General features: G+C 50.3%; 1 protein-coding gene across 25 annotated transcripts in view; it reads right to left on the reverse strand.

Annotated features, from left to right (window-relative positions):
- Window positions 1-4,585: 4,585 nt before the first annotated feature.
- The window catches only part of PCNT (pericentrin), a 120,201-nt gene continuing 107,529 nt past the window's right edge, over window positions 4,586-17,257 (reverse strand). For 23 of the 25 annotated variants that reach the window (XM_065540922.2, XM_074033827.1, XM_074033826.1 and 20 more), the window contains 9 exons: window positions 14,098-14,342; window positions 13,186-13,288; window positions 11,980-12,153; window positions 10,052-10,171; window positions 9,169-9,398; window positions 7,674-7,750; window positions 6,376-6,514; window positions 5,502-5,629; window positions 4,586-5,033 (listed from right to left, as the gene is read on the reverse strand). In XM_065540922.2, the coding sequence (XP_065396994.1) occupies window positions 4,990-5,033; window positions 5,502-5,629; window positions 6,376-6,514; window positions 7,674-7,750; window positions 9,169-9,398; window positions 10,052-10,171; window positions 11,980-12,153; window positions 13,186-13,288; window positions 14,098-14,342 (1,260 nt within the window). In that variant the 3' untranslated portion in view covers window positions 4,586-4,989. The remainder of the gene's footprint in view (window positions 5,034-5,501; window positions 5,630-6,375; window positions 6,515-7,673; window positions 7,751-9,168; window positions 9,399-10,051; window positions 10,172-11,979; window positions 12,154-13,185; window positions 13,289-14,097; window positions 14,343-17,257) is intronic. The other 2 variants (XR_012431846.1, XR_010585170.2) reach the window with 1 other exon arrangement.

Below are 17,257 nucleotides of genomic sequence, written 5' to 3' on the forward strand. Positions count from 1 at the left end.
GTGGCACGCACCTGTAGTCCCAGCTATTCGGGAGGCTGAGACAGGATAATTGATTAAACCCGGGAGGCAGAGGTTACAGTGAGCCGAGATTGTGCCATTGTACTTCAGCCTGGGTGACAGAGCAAGACTCTGTCTCAAAAAAAAAAAAAAAAATGCCTGAGACTGGATGATTTATAAAGAAAAGAGGTATATTTGGCTCACGGTTCTGCTGTACAGTAAGCATAGTGGCTTCTTCTTTGGGGAGGCCTCAGGAAGCTTCCAATAATGGCAGAAGACAAAGGGGGAGCAAGGCACTTCACATGGCTGGATTAGAAGAAGAGAGAGGGTGGAGGTGCCACACACTTGAACAACTGGATCTCGTGAGAACTCATTCACTGTCTGAGAACAGCACCCAGGTGTTAAACCATTCATGAGAAACTGTCCCCGTGATCCAGTCACCTGTCACCAGGTCCCACCTACAACATTAGGGATTAGATTTCAACATGAGATTGGGCAGAGACAGATCCAAACCATATCAGGCACCATCCCAGGTGCATTCAGTAAAAGTTTTCTATTCAGGGTTTTGAGGTGATTGTGGTGGGGCCCCTCCAGGATAAGGGCTGGACACCAGAGGAACCAACCACATGATTGGAGGATTAGGATTTTCAGCCCCACCCTCAAACCTCTGGAGAGGGGAGAGGGTTGGAGTTTAAGTTCAATCATGTGATCAGTAATCCAGTCCATCATGACTGTGTAATGAGGCCTTGATAAAAACTCTTGGACAGTGAGGCTTAGGGAGGTTCTGGGTTGTGCTGTGTTGCAGGAAGTTAGGGACCCCGAACTGAGGGACTGGCTGGAGCCGCGGCAGAGGGACATCAATTGTGAAGATTTCATGGACATTTATCACTTCCCTAGTAATACTCATAATTTCTTACACCTGTCTGTCTTTAATCTCTTAATCCTGTTATCGTGGTAAGCTGAGGATGTACGTCACCTCAGGTCCACTGTGATGACTGCATTAACTATAGAAATTGATTGTAAAACGTGTGTTTGAACAGTATGAAATCAGTGCACCTTGAAAACGAACAGAATAACAGCGATTTTAGGGAACAAGGGAAGACAACCATAAGGTCTGACTGCCTGCGGGGTCAGGCAAAAAGAGCCCTATTTTTCTGCTTGCAGAGAGCCTATAAACGGACGTGCAAGTAGGAGAGAGATCCCTAAATTATTTTCCTAGCAAGGAATATTAAGACCCTAGGAAAATTATTGCATTCCTGGGGGAAGGTCTATCAATGGCCGCTCTGGGAGTGTGTGTCTTATGCGGTTGAGATAAGGACTGAAAATACGCCCTGGTTTCCTGCAGTACCCTCAGGCTTAGGGTGGGGAAAAAAAACGCTGCCTGGTAAATTTGAGGTCAGACTGGTTCTCTGCTCTCAAACCCCATTTTCTGTTGTTTAAGATGTTTATCAAGACAATACATGCACAGCTGAACATAGACTCTTACCAGTTTTTGGTTTTGCCCTTGGCCTTGTGATCTTTATTGGCCTCAGAAGCATGTGATCTTTGTTCTCCTTTTTGCCCTTTGAAGCATGTGATCTTTGTGACCTACTCCCTGTTCACACACCCCCTCCCCTTTTGAAGTCCTTAATAAAAACCTGCTGGTTTTGCGGCTCAGGTGGACATCACGGTCCTACCACCAAGTGATGTCACCCCCAGCAGCCCAGCTGTAAAATTCCTCTCTCTGTTCTATTTCTCAGACCAGCCGACCCTTAGGGAAAAATAGAAAGAACCTATGTTGAAATATTGGGGGTGGGTTCCCCCAATAATGCTGGGAGGGCAGCACGCCTGCAGTGGACACAGAAGTTCTGGGCCCCATACCTGTCCTGCTCACCTCTTCCATTTGGCTGTTCCTTTGTTGTACCCTGTATAATAAACTGGTAATCCCAAGAATAGTACTTTGTGTCGTTCTAGCAAATTATTAAACCTACGGGGGTGGGGGTGAAAACACCACAAACTTATAAATTGGCTGGGCAGAATTGCAGTAGCCTGGGAACACCACTTGTGGCTGATGTCTGAAGTGGAGACTGAGTCCTTAGCCTTTAGGGTCTGTGCTGACTCCAGGTAGTATCAGAATTGAACGACTTTAGGCTGGGCACTGTGGCTCACGCCTGTAATCCTAGCACTTTGGGAGGCCAGGATAGGATCACTTGAGCCCAGGAATTCGAGACCAGCCTGGGCAACAGGGAGACCCCCATCTCTACAAATATAATAAAATAAAAATTGAAGGACTTTGTCCTTAACTTGTGGAAACTCTGTCCATTCTGATTCTAGGTAGTGTCAGAATGGAACTGTAGGACAGGCAGCTGGTGTTAGAGAATGGTGTCGGAAAAGGAGACAAGCCTCCAGCAGGTCAGGGAGGTGGCAGCAGGCAGCATGAACAGGTACCTCAGGCTCCCATGCAGTTCTCCAGCTCTGCTGTCCCCCTGCATCTATTCATTCCTATTCTGCATATGAATTGCTTTTCTGCCCAACACTCATTTGCAGACTTCCCAAATTCCTAATTCATCATCGCTTCTAACCAGAAAACTCTTCTGACAGTAAGTGTGGCTCTGAGCATGTGGCTGTGGGATGCCCTCATCTTACCCCAAACTCCTATCAGTCAGAAGTAGCTCACTTAGTGGATGGTGGAAAGGCCTCCCGAAGGCTCAACTATGATGCCAGATTGGAGACAATACCGTCAATATGGAGTGCTGTAACACAGGATGTGGTATGGGCTTTGACTGAACAATACCTAGTGCTACTTCTCCCACAGCCAGCATATGCTGGCTTGGAAACCTAAGGGCTGCAGATACGAATGGCCCCTCCTCCTGTTATGCCAGGTAACCCCAGAAGGAATTTTTGCTTCTCATCTTGTAACTCTGAACTCTGCTGTCCCAAGGGAGGGCTGCTTCTACCAGATACAAGGGTGATATTTTGAACTTTGAACTAGCAGTTGAGACTGCTGCCTAAGCCAACACCCAGGGATGGGGTTACTGTACTAGCTGGTGCTACTGATCCCAATTTTTGAGTGAAACTGGGTGGCTTATACACAAAACAGGAACATCTCTATCTGCAATCTAGTGTCTTCACTGGCACCTTTTGGTACTGAGGACTTGTGGCTCAGTGCAACCTCCGCCTCCCGGGTTCAAGTGATTCTCCTGCCTCAGCCTCCCGAGTAGGTGGGATTATGGGAGCCCGCCACCACACCCAGCTGATTTTTGTTTTTTTAGTAGAGATGGGGTTTCGCCATGTTGGTTACACTGGTCTCAAACTCCTGACCTTGTGATCTGGCCGCCTCGACCCCCCAAAGTGCTGGGATTACAGGTGTGAGCCACCACGCCCGGCTGACAGCTTCTTGGCTTCTTTAACCTAGAACAGGTTCCTCACATTGACATCCCATTGTCTCTTTGATGAAATGAGGGCAGTTAACTGTAGAATAGCCCACGTTCATCTTTTTCCTCATAGTTTCATTTATTTCTCCTTCAATAAACTGGAAGTTAGGGCAGGGCACAGTGTCTTGAGCCTGTATTCCCAGCACCTTGGGGGGCCAAGGCAGGAGGATCACTTGAGGCTAGGGGTTCAAGACCAGTGTGGGCAACAGAGTGAGACCCCATCTCTACTAAAAAAAAGAAAAAAATTAGCTGAATGTGGCAGTGTTTGCCTGTAGTCCTAGCTACTCGGGAGGCAGAGGCAGTAGGAATGCTTGAGCCAGGAGCATGAGACCAGGCCGGGAAACAAAGTGAAACCTTGTCTCTAAAAGATATACAAAAATTAGTGCCAGGCGTGGTGGTGCGCACCTATAGTCCCAACTACTTGGGAGGTTAAGCAGGAGGATCGTTTGGGCTCTTCGGTAGGTCAAGGCTGCAGTGAGTTGTGATTGCGCCACTGCACTCCAGCCTGGGTGACAGAGTGAGACCTTGTCTCTAAAAATAATTATACCCACCTAGTACATTTTTGGGTAAAGGGTCCTTGGCTAGATATTACTGTCTAGTCTTAAGCGAGTATGAATGAAACATAAAAAAGCACAGCCAGCCAGGCGTGGTGGCTCACGCCTGTAATCCCAGCACTTACTTTGGGAGGCCGAGGAGGATGGATCATTTGAGGTCAGGAATTCAAAACCAGCCTGGCCAACATGGTGAAACTGTCTCTACTAAAAATACAAAAATTAGCAGGGTGTGGTGGTGAGCGCCTGTAATCCCAGCTACTCAGGAGGCTGAGGCAAGAGAGTTGCTTGAGCCCGGGAGGTGGAGGTTGCAGTGAGCCAAGATTGCACCACTGCACTCCAGCCTGGGTGACAGAGCCAGACTCCCGTCTCAAAAAAAAAGCATGGCATGGCCATGAGAGGTGGATACATAGTGGCAGCATCTTTAAGAAAATAAGAAACCAATTAAGAGTAAACAACAGTCAAGTGGCTATTCAAGAATGCTTTGAGTTCCACTGAAACTTTTTGACTTCCATGAGTTTGACATAAACTCTCTGCTCAATTTTTTAGTCAGAAGGGCAAACTGATAAAATGGATAAAATGGAAAAAACACAAGGGCTATTCACAAACAAAACAGTGATTACATTTTATTCCTTTTTGAGTTGTTTTGTTTTTATTTTTAAATGAAGTTTCCATCTGTGCACGTTAAGAAAATAAACAAAACAACAGGAAGCCATTCTCTGTGTATCCAGGAAGGATGGATCTGCTGATAGACACACAACAGCACACAGCCAGGGCTCATTGGAGTGAGTACCTGTCACCTCACGAAAGTCACAGGCCTAAAACATACAGAGGCTCCATAGAAAATGCTCCATCTGGCTTTGCAGTCATGCATAAAGGTGAGGACACTAAATTGAAGGCATCTGGGGCTGCTGTCACCGCATGTGAAGAGTAGTGCCCATGCTGTCCCACGAGCTTCCTTGGGAAAAGGGAAAAACAAATCTTTTCCTCAGATAGAATTGTCGCAGGTAACAGCCATGGCATTTTATTCACTGTTTAATCTTCTGGTGGCAGGATTTCTTTGAAGGAGAATCTGCACATAAATAAAAATGAGGCAGCAAATTGGTTACAAGGCTTCACAGATTTTTTGAAAAAGAATTTCACAATTTTGAAACACTATCACTGAATTCATGTAAATTTTGGTAAAAATATGAATTATAATATACAGTGGTTTAAATTATGATATTTAAGAAACACTGAACAAATTATATCCTGGTCGAAATATAATCTTTATGTTCGCTATCAATGTAAGAGAAAGGACAAAGAAGTCCAGACGGTGATTAAGTCAAACTGACCCCAGCACGTATCGCTGAGTACATCGGCTTAGACTTCTGTGAGAATCTTCACTTATAACCTCTATGCTAATACTATTAGTGACACTGATTGTTCAGACTGAAACTTGAGTCACTAAGCTGAATACCAGCCATCTTTTGACAGACCCTACCTTTCCAGGGTACAGTGATAACCAGCTTAATAAATACTTGGCGAGGACTTGCATTACCTGGTAGAGCCCCTCCCAGTCTTTGCTGGATCACTTCTAAATGGTGAATATACTCTGTCAAGGAATGTTCTGGATCTTGAGAAGCAGTCAGGGATCTTTCTAATCTTGAATTTGGGGATGGAGTGGCTCTTCAAACCAATTAGCACACCAAGAGAAGAAAAAAAAAAAGTTGAGTTTGACAGATGGAACCAGGGTGAGTGAGTACAGAGAAGAAAGGCGCCAGCCCCGCCAACCAGACCCATGGGAATGGGTGACTTCAGGGCCGTCTCCTTCAGATCCTTCCTTATAAAAAGTGTCACAGAGTGCTTTAACGGCTTCTGTGCAATGTTCCAGAGTTGAGTCAAGATTACTGTATATTACTTTATTTGCTAAATCTTCGATAATGTATCTATTACCCAACCTGGATTCTGCACCAGGTCTCACCTGCCTTTCCTGATCTTCCCAAACTGTTTGTCAGGGTGATACCTGCCCTGCTCAGTCCTCACCTCAGCCGTCCTTCCTCCTAGCCTTCTACCAGGCCCAGGGAGCACCAGGGGTATCCCTTTTCCCTCCGCCCAGAGCTTCCAAGTATCTTCAGGGCAGGCAACATGCCTTCTTGACCTGGGCACATCCCTCACAAAAGGGGCCCTCGGCCACCATTTACTCTTTCAGTAAAGATCGCAGGACCGGGCTCTGGGGCACCACAGCCACCAGAGAAGCAGGCCCTCCCCCAAAATGGGGATGGACTTCTAGGCCCTCATGGACTCATGCTGGAGTTTCCTGCCTTGCTCTGGGCTGGGCCGAAGCCAGAACTAAAAATGCATTTCTCTGAGGCCCTATGTCGGCTGGGAGGAGAGCCCTGGCAGGAGACAGGGCCTGAAGGCGTCACACTGACCTTCCCCCAGTGTGTGGGGAGGCTGCTGCTGCCAGTCCGTGACCTCTGGCGGGGTCCCTGGTGTGGCCTGAGGGCACATCCCGGGTTGGGGGGGACTCTCTGGTTCTGGGTGGAGACTGCGGCCGTCGTACTCGGGGCCCTTCCCCAGAATTATTTAACAACAAAGGGATTAGGAAAAGAAATGAATGCATTTTAGTAAAGGCCCATCTATCAAAATTTTAAATGTATAAGCTTTTAAGAGTCTGTATGGCAATTTTAAGACATTTTTAAAGTACTCGAGTTACAGTATCTTTTTAAAAGCTCTGGAAGAAACCTGAGCTTTGATTATCCGCATCCGCAGGAGCAGCCCATCTCCGGGGGGGTCTCAAGACCTGGGTGGGGGTCTCGCCTCTATCAGCTCTGAGGAGCTGGCTCAGGAGGGAGGGGCAGGAACCCTGGAGACCACCAGGTATGACTCAGAAGGGCAAACTTTCCTGATGGCTGAATCAAAGCATTTTAATTTCAAGAAGCAACTATTAAAATGTGGAGTCGACGCTGACATAGCTGCCAGGCACAGTGCTCATGCCTACAGTCCCAGGTACTGGGGAGGCTGACGCAGGAGGATGGCTTGAGCCCAGGAGGTCAAGGCTGCAGTGAGCTGTGACTGTGCCACTGCACTCGAGCCTGGATGATACAGCAAGCCCCTGTCTCTAAAAACAACAACTTGGTAAGGCACTTCCAGGAATGCCCAGTTACAGTGCTGGTCAGCAGTGGCTCAGGCAGCCTAAGCCCCACAGGCCCGGAGCCACAGGCCCATCCCCTGCCACTCTGGGACAAGAGCCCCTGGAAATGCCCTGCTTTGGGGCCGGCTCCTTCAGTGCTAAGTGCAGCCAGCTGTGCTCTCTGCTATGGGGGCAATGGCACGGCAGAGAACTCCTGAGACAAAGATGGGAGTGAGCCAGAAATAAGCATGATGCTCTACAAGGAAAGAGACGTGAAGTGAGTTTCAGTTGATTTGGGGAATAAAAAAGCCCATTTTGCTAAACACTATTAAAGAATCAATATATTGAGCATCTCAGCATTTCCCATCACCATATGCCCCTGTGAACTGTGCTCATAGCTAACGTGAGCTCTGACCTCCCTGTGCTGGGCGCACCCTCCCTCTGAACGACTGCCCTGATGGAATTCACGGATTTTCTTACTGTGCTTTATTACATCCCCATCAACACTGAAAAATGACCCAAAGGTGAATGAAAAAGCTACAAACAGTAGGAAGAAAAGTTTGTGAGTCCAGCGGCCAACGGCAGCGGGAGTCCCACCTGGGCGAGGGACTTTGCCTTGTGCCAGAGCTCCTTTCCGATCTACTTCTTGCCATTTCTTAACCAAAAAACGTAATCTACAAAAAAAGGAGACAAGACACACTTAAAAGTATGGCAAAACAGGAAGGGAAAGAGCAATGAAAACCCCACTGTGATCAAACAAGCAGAATGGGGCCTTGACGTTAAGGCTGGCCAGTCTGTGGACTTGGGCCCTGCACGCCGGGTGCACACATCCAAAGTGCTTGCAGGGCTGCTGGCGGCAGAGACCTTCCCACGCCCGACCACCTGACGAAGCCTCACTGCAGCCCCACCATGGACCATCCGGCTCCCCAGACACCCGCCGTGGCCCAGCTCAGGACGACTCCAGTTCAAAGTCAGCAGCCACACCAGTGACTAGGAAACACACGCTGCTCCGGCCTGGTGGGCAGGACCTTCGCGTCTTCATCCTGTCACAGATGCCAGCGGACAGGCTCAGCACACAGACACCCCGGCCCTCGCAGGAGTCCGTCAGATGGTAAGCACGCAGGGTGCAGGTGACGAGGGCATGCAGGTCAGGGTGCACGGCCCCAGACGTCCTGCTAGGATGGCCTTCGGGACAAGCATCATGCCTGCGGCTTCCCTCCTTTGAGGCACAGCAGACACTGCCGATTCCTCCATGAGACCCGTGAAGGCCCCTTGGTGGCAGCTACCCTAGGCAGTGCTCTCACAGGTACACAGAAACTGCTCCTGTCTGGGACACTGCTGCCTTCAAATGATCCCTCCTCGACAGGAAGACCCTGGAGGTAGGACTTGGGTCCGCTTACCTCCCCCATCTAGTGCCTAAAATGCTTCCTCAGGCAGGGTGTTCTCCCCACGAACACAGGATGGACAGATGGGTGGATGAAAGGATGGACAGTGAAGGCCTACGGTCAGGGGAGCTCAGAGCCGAGGAGACAAAAGTGCCCCAGGACCAGAGAAGCTGAGAGCACAGCACCCCAGGAGGCCTCGCCTGCACCCCACTTCAGCCCAGCCCGCAGCTGCAATGACGGAACTTCTTGGCGCCTGGTCTCTGAAAGGAACAGGACTCCTAGCTACTCTCTGCTGCATCTGCTCCTCCAGACAGGCCTGTGTGTGGCCTCAGGGAACACTGTGGCGTCAGGGAGCAGGCACAGCCACACAGCGTTTAGGCGGAAAAGCAGTTTTCGAAATTCAGCACATTCTAAAACTATGAAATGGAAAAAACTGTGGCACGAAACCCATTAAAAGTCAAGATGTTCCTCTGTAATACAAAGGTGCCCTTAAATCTTTAGTTTCAGAAGGTGACAGCTTCATACACATGACTTCTTGAAGACAAGTTCATCATCTGTATTTTCTCTAAGGCCTCAAATGCCATTCATCTTTAAAAAGAGAACATATTATAGAGTTTCAAGGAATAAAATCACCAAAAAACCATGCAGCGTGCTGCCCATTCACGGGGACAGACGCGGACGTGCTGATTGGATGTCACGGCATTTACCTCAATACGGCAACAACCACCCTGACGGCCGTGCGGAACCGTGTGAAAGGGCGAGATGTGGTTTTCCGCTCCGCTTTGGAAGGAAATACCCCCAAATGGGCAATCATGGAGAGTGTTTCTTGTTCAGAATCCTGGAATCCACCAATCAACAGCAAAAGATACTTCTTTTGATAAATCAGAGCTTTTCTAAAGCTCTCTGCTCTCAAATAATGCAGGTACAATTTTTCCATCTAAAAGAAAAAAAACAGATTTTACCATAGGAAAGACGCCTGTCTTGCTGACAAAGCACATTTACACCATAGCTCTCTCCAAAGAGCCAGATTGTTTTTTCTCAGCAAATCATCACAGAGGCCATCGGCCTTGCAACAGTATCTGTGGCCAGAAACAACGTTGCTGTTCTGCTCAAAGACCAATTTGTGTTTGTCAGACAAGATCTAGAACCACAAGCTTCTCTCCACAGCATCATCAAATGGGCCCCTATGAAGGCTTCTTGAATTTAACCTCTTAGGTAAGGTCCAAATTGGGCATGGGATGGACGTCACAGGGTGGGGCCTGTGTGCCACCAGGAGACTGCAGCAGAGCTTGGGCCAAATCCCGGCAAGTCCCTGGGCCAGGCCTCCCTCAGGCTGCAGAGGCTGCCATTTGCTGACTTGGTCAAAGCCTTCCACGTTCCACACTTAACAAGCATAGAAACTCAGTACGTGTGCACAACTAAACCAAAATTCAAGCTGAAGTTTATTCTGTGAACTTCCTTTCCTTTAGTGATGTGATTGCTACACCCGGCAGACGAGAACCTTGTGGTCCCCAAAATACTTTGCCTGCAATTTACAAACCCAGGACTTTAAAAAGCACCAAAGTTCTATACTCGTGGCACTGTTCCTACCTTGACGTTGCTGGGGTGTGCTTCCTCGCTGGCAGCCGGTGGAAGCCGGCCAGGGTCTGGGCGCCTCAGGGAACTCTGTGGAGCCATTTCGTCTGGCTTCCAAGCAGCCCTTTCCGACTTCTGTAAGGAAGCACAGCCCACACTGTCTACAGAGCTGCTCGTCAACAAGAATATCTTAGAGAGGCAGCCAGGGGCAGGTTAGGGAGAATGCCGTGTGCAGGGAGGCCAGGCTGACCACACCACGACTGGGCCCTCCTCATCTTCAGCACCCCCTCAGCAGGGCCTAGGTTACGCCGTGCTGTGATCAGTCAAAGAATTAACATGGAGTAATTACGACATGCCACTTGCTGAAGTATGACTGCAAAAAAGGTACATTTTAGTAGAAACAGAAAACTAATTATTTGTAAAATCACCCCAAATTCAAAGCTTTAAGCCTTAAACACTCATATTCTCTGGTCCTAGAAATGCCAGCCACCGATAACTACAAACACAGTCAGCTCTCAACAGCTGTGGGATCCGCATCCATGGATTCAACCAACTGTGGGTGAAAAATATTCAGAAAAAAAGATGTGTCTGCACCAAACACATACACTTCTTTTCTTGCCCCTACACCCTAAACAATACAGGATAACAACTATTCACAACAACTATTTACGTGGCCTGGCCTCTTGTGGGGTGGAGCTGCTCTGGACCATGGCGGGTTAGGCTGAGGCCGGTGAGAGTTAAGCACCGAATCAAGTGCTGCAGGTGATCTTAGAGATGACTTAAGAGTATACAGGAGGACTACAGGAGGACGTGCACAGATTGCTGCTAACACCACTTCAGGCCAGGAGGATCCCTGAGCCTGGGAGGTCAAGGCTGCAGTGAGCTGTGACTGCTCCACTGCACTCCAGCCTGGGAGATAGAGCAAGGCCCTGTCTCAGAAAAAACCCAAAAAGTGAAAGAAGCCCGCTGAAGAGGCCCCAGATGCTCTAGTTCCACTGACACACCTTTCTAGGAAAGAGCCAGGGCCTGCGGCAGGCGGGGGTGCCTGCTGCTCTTTTGAGGGGGCCATTGCTGTGTGTTCTGTGAATGGTGGTTACTTATGAAGGTTACAGGGATGTGTGCGTGTGTGAACTTGTATGACACTACACCAGGAAGGGGCAAATTTTACTGTATGTAAATTTAAAAATAATTTTTTAAAAAGTTATAAAAAAGCAAATCACAAACAAAACAGCCTAAATACAAAAGAAAAAAATCAGGCATTCCAGAAAATAACTCTATCCAACTATACCATTAGGAGAATTGCAAATCACTTTAGGCCGGGCACGGTGGCTCATGTCTGTAATCCCAGCACTTTGGGAGGCCAACGCAGGCAGAATCACCTGAGGTCTGGATTTTGAGACCAGCCTTGCCAACATGGCAAAACCCCATCTCTACTAAAAATATAAAAATTAGCCATGTGTGGTGGCAGGCACTTGTAATCTCAGCTACTAGGGAGGCTGACGCAGGAGAATTGCCTGAACCTGGGAGGCGGAGGTTGCAGTGAGCCAAGATCACGCCACTGCACTCTAGCCTGACAACAGAGCAAGACTCCGTCTCAAAAAAAAAAAAAAATTATAAGTCACTTTAAATAAAACTCTAAATTCAATCAGATTATAATATTTTTAGTCAAAATACTCTTTTATGAACATGCACCAAACATCCAGTAGTGGTCAGGGTCAGTGAGGACGCTGTCTGTGGTGAAGCTGGAAGTCGGCTGAGATGGTCAAACATCCCACAACATTTAGCAAGGCTTCAGACAGAGGCAACGGAGCCCGGCGGTGAGGGAGAAGCTGACGCCCACATCCCCAGATCCCTAAACGGAGCCTGGCCTCTTGTGGGGTGGAGCTGCTCTGGACCATGGCGGGTTAGGGTGAGGCAGGTGAGAGTTAAGCACAGACACCTACGCTCGGGCTGCAGCCTTTCTGCAGATGGTGCTTCAGCATCTTCTCAAGCTTAGACACGGCCCTGCTCAGCTCCAGCTTCTCCCGGGTCACCGTGCTGAGGGCTTTCGTGAGGGAAACATTGTCTTTCAGCAGGACGTCCACAAACTGGAGTTGCAGCTCTGCTGCCATTTTTTTCTTGGAGAAAAAAAAATAAATTCGTAAGAATTTGTTGTTAAAGGGCATGCACATTATTTGTGTTTTTTTGTCAACAGTTATTTCTAGGGATTGTAATTAATGTGTCTGGGGTTCAATAAGAAGCTTGTGGGGCTGGCAGAAAATTGTAGAAGTCCTAGAATCATAGACTTTGCATAAAGCTGGCCTGTATGAACAATGCAGGCCTGTCACAAAGCACAGCCCGTTTGGTTGTTCTCACAGCACTGTAATTGACAGGTGGCTGGATCGCTGTTAGTTCATCCCAAGGGGGCGGATGTGAAGCCCCTCAAAACAGGTTTCTTACTTCTCCCCTCAAAAGGACGTTCAGCCTACGGAGGGTGGGCACACTGGAAGGTCACCAGGGCCCAACGCAGGGGCAGGGTGCACACCACCCACGACGACGCTCGGCTGGCGGGGCTGGAGGGTAAGTGGTGCAGCTCCCCTGCACCTCACATGCGTGGGTTCCATGATAAAAGTCATGATTTCATAAATGCCACAGAACCCGCATCAGGAACTGATACCAGCAGCCAGATTCCCACCTCCTTCAGAGGCAGCTTACGGTGAGCTCAGACTTTCCAAGGAGGACTTGGGTTTTTGTTTCTAGCAAAGGCCATCAACACAAACACAAAGCCAGCAGGCAGGGCCAGGTGGAGGTGAACATCAGCCCAGCACCGGAGCAGAACCACAGCCCCTCCTGACTGCAGCCGGCGGAGTGTTCAGGTCATGCACAGTGAGCAGCACTGGGGGGCGTCCACACAGTCACGCAGCATTCCATGGGCAGCAGGGCTCAGCCCCCGAAGACCACACAAGTGCCCCAGGACATGGAGGACATCCGTCCCCACTCGGCCCACAGGGTCGATCCCACCCACTCACCCAGATAGCAACCATGAATTTAGAGAAGACAGCAAGGGAGGAAGAACAACTGGGCGGCATGAAAAAGAAACCACAAAGCTGCCGAGAGGGCCCCTCTGCGGGAGGAGCCGGGGCAGGGACCTGGGGGCGCTCACCCCTTACCTGGGAGGAGGTGGGCCTGCTCAAGTCAGACTTCAGCTCCTCCAACGTGTGCAGTAACGACACCACTGCTTTCTCATTGGATGATGTCCAATCGTTAACTGTCCTGTAAAAATAAATGGGCACTTAAAGGTTCATATGCACCCCAAGTGACCATTATCCAAAACTAAACAAGAACTCTTGGCTCAAGAGAAACAAGGAGAAGACAGGTTCCTGAAGAGCCTGTGTGTCAATCACTTCGTCCATGAGGCAGAGCCAGAGGCCCGGGGGGAACAGGCCTGTGGGTGGACGCTTCTGCAGAGCTCAGAAACCTCCAGCCAGGAGACTCACCACTGAGTACGGGAAGCCGCCGCCTGCCAGGCCCCGCGGCTTTCCTCTGGAATTAATGATTTAAAATGCTGTCCTAAGGGAAATCATGCTGCTCTATACATTAAGTCCAAGTATAGAAAGGAGAACTGTATTTGCTGAGTTTCTGTGTATAGGGAAAAAGATGAACATTAGCATTACTCTTTCTGCCCATATGAAATACCACGATCGTCATCCTGGGTGTGAGTGGCCTTGAGTGACACTGGGCAGCGCCAGCCGGGGGGGGGGGGGCACAGGAGGCTCCAAACCCAACCCTGTGGGTTGTGAGTAACTGCACAGTGTAAAGAGAACCAAGCCAACCCTCAAAGAAACATGGACGCCCCACACCAGGCGTAGTTTGAATCACAGAATTTTTTCTCTCACGTTAGAATATGAACATGCCATCCTGCCAATCTGGAATCCCTCAGGAAAGTCCCAGGAAGAGGACTACAGCGTTAAGTATAAAGAAGCAGGGGCCTCACACCAGACGCACCCAAGCCCTCGGGAGGGGTCTCTGACAGAGGCGTGGCTGCAAGGGACCAGCAAGCACCAAGTGGCGCAGGTGCACACCTGTCCATGGCCTGGCTGGCGAAGCTGGTGAGAAGCCCGGCAGCACAGAGCAGCCGCTGCCTCATCGCCTCCAGCTCTCGTTGCTGTTCTCGGAGGTGGTCCGCATCCAAGCCAGCAGCCCTGCGGGCAGAACCCAGGTGGAGGCGGCTGCCAGGCACCTCGTCCTTCGACTCCAGGTCTCTCACCGTCTGCTGAAGCTGCTTGATCTTATGCAAGTCACGCTGACGCTGCAGTTCTAATTCTCGCTGTTGTTAGCAGAAAAAAGATAGAGAAGACGTTCACGTCAGTGTCCAAAAACAAAACTGCTGGCCGGGTGCGGTGGCTCACACCTGTAATCCCAGCACTTTGGGAGGCCGAGGTGGGCGGATCACGAGGTCAGGAGATCGAGACCATCCTGGCTAACACAGTGAAACCCCGTCTCTACTAAAAATACAAAAAATTAGCTGGGCGTGGCGGTGGGCGCCTGTAGTCCCAGCTACTTGGGAGGCTGAGGCCGGAGAATGGCGTGAACCCGGGAGGCGGAGCTTGCAGTGAGCCAAGATCGCACCACTACACTCCAGCCTGGGCAACAGAGCGAGACTCAGTCTCAAAACAAACAAACAAACAAACAAACAAACAAAAAAACTGCCGGCAGGGCGTGGTGGCTCATGCCTGTAATCCCAGCACTTTGGGAGGCTGTGGCGAGTAGATCACCTGAGGTCAGGAGTTTGAGACCAGGCTGGCCAACATGGGGAAACTCCATCTCTACTAAAAATATAAAAATTAGCCAGGCGTGGTGGCGTGCACCTGTAAACCCGGCTACTCGGGAGGCTGAGGCAGGAGAATCGCTTGAACCTGGAAGGTAGAGGTTACAGTGAGCCGAGATTGCACCACTGCACTCCAGCCTGGCAACAGAGTGAGACTCCGGCTCCAAAAAAAAAAAAACCTGCCAGGCAAAAGCCCAAAACACACAGCCGCTCCGGGCGCGGTGGCTCACACCTGTAATCCCAGCACTTTGGGAGGCAGAGGTGGGCGGATCATGAGGTCAGGAGATCAAGACCATCCTGGCTAACATGGTGAAACCCCATCTCTACTAAAAATACAAAAAACTAGCCGGGCGAGGTGGCGGGCGTCTGTAGTCCCAGCTATTCGGGAGGCTGAGGCAGGAGAATGGCGGGAACCCGGGAGGCGGAGCTTGCGGTGAGCCGAGGTCGCGCCACGGCACTCCAGCCTGGGCGACAAAGTGAGACTCCGTCTCAAAAAAAAAAACACACATAGCCGCGTTACAGGGGAGGCCCCTCACAGGCCAGAAACAGGCCCTCGGGCAGGCGGCCTCTGTGGTCCTGCACTGGGACCCACGGCCTAATGCACTGCACACCCTCGTGCTGTGCTGCTCTGTGTGCCTCCAGCACGGAGGCAGCTGAATCACGCCCCAGAGTGATTCAGTGGTAAGCGTTTTCACTGTAGTTTTTAAAACTATCAGGCTTTCCTCAGGCCCAGGGCAAGCACGCGGGGTCCAAAGGAGAGGAGCCTGAGAAGCTGAACCAGACAGGATGACGCTTCCCGGTCCCCTGGCCCCAAACATGCCCACGTCCAGACGTTCAGACCAACACAGACACGGACAGGCACATTTGTGCATGTGAACGTGCACACACGCATGAGCCTGAGTGCAGCGCTGGGGCTGAGCCTGAGTGGCCACGTGGGCCTGGGCTCCTAAGCCAGACCTCAAGGAGCAGCAGCCTTCCCTTCTGCAGGATGGGGGCACGGGCCATGTCCGGTGCCCGGGAGAAGCATGTCAGCAAGCGCCTGAGCCCCTGCCCAGAGCACAACTCCCGCCAGCCACAGGAGAGAAGGTCTATTGCACGATGGGGCAGGGAGGGACGAAGCAGCCTTGGAAGGGCCTCGGATTCCCAGCAGCGCCGCTGGGGCTTCCTTGTGACAAAATACAGACAGACCCAGCGGGAAGAGGCCCCAGATGCACACACAGAGGCGGTCGCCGTGTCAGGGAGGGAACCCCAGCACGGAGCTGAGGCCACCCCAGCCCAGAGGACCCACAGCAGAGCCTGCGCTGTGTGGCACCAGCGTCCCTGCCACCGCGGTGACCAGGATGCAGCTCAGACTCAACCCTCCTGACAGCGTCTCACTCGACACTCGGGCCTCTTAAACGGGAATGATTATCTTTTCTATTTTCTAGTAAGGAAAGTAAGATACAGAGGAACTAATGAGATTACATCATTTAGAAAAGATGGAATTGTCTCTGGCATGCCACTATCTTGGGAGGCTTCCACGGCTACAGCTAGAGAAGGATTCTATAATCCAGATCAAATTCACTATCCTCAGTAAAAATCACTCTGGAGGCCGGGCATGGTGGCTCACGCCTGTAATCCCAGAACTTTGGCAGGCTGAGGTGGGCGGATCGCGAGGTCAGGAGTTCAAGACCAGCCTGACCAACACGGGGAAATCCCGTCTCTACTAAAAATACAAAAATTAGCAGGGCGTGGCGGCGGGCCCCTGTAATCCCAGCTACTCAGGAGGCTGAGGCAGGAGAATCACTTGAACTCGGGAGATGGAGGTTGCAGTGAGCCGAGATCGTGCCATTGCACTCCAGCCTGGAAGACAGAGCAAGACTCTGCCTCAAAAAAACCAAACAAACAAACAAACAAAAAAACCCACAAATACTCTGGAAGGGCCACCTCACTCAAAATACAGGTCAAGGTGCATCCTAACAGCAAGTTACTAATGCAACTTAGAAAACATTTTCTAAGCACTCGTGTTACTATTCTTTTTAATAAATAATCAAAATTAAATTAAAAGTTTTGGCTGGAAACTTCAGGCGTGGTTTCAGAAAGTTCTCAAAAAGTAAAGACTCCTTTGAGCATTTCATGAAAGGCAGAGCCCTTGCCCAGGAGAAAGGCAAACACACACACGCCATCTCACCCTCAGCCGGGGTCCTGTGTAGACGCCCCTGCCACGCTCTCCGCACTGTCTGCAGCACCAAACCACCTCCCTGCTCTCCAGGGCCTCTGGACGTAAAAACTACGACTACTCCGAAGAGTTTCTTTTTGAGATGGAGTCTTCTCTTGTTGCCCAGGCTGGAGTGCAGTGGCGCAATCCCAGCTCACTGCAACCTCCACCTTTCGGATTCAAGCAATTCTCCTGCCTCAGCCTCCCGAATAGCGGG

The sequence above is a fragment of the Macaca fascicularis genome, chromosome 3 (assembly GCF_037993035.2).
Source record: "Macaca fascicularis isolate 582-1 chromosome 3, T2T-MFA8v1.1".
Classification (NCBI taxonomy): Eukaryota; Metazoa; Chordata; class Mammalia; order Primates; family Cercopithecidae; genus Macaca; species Macaca fascicularis.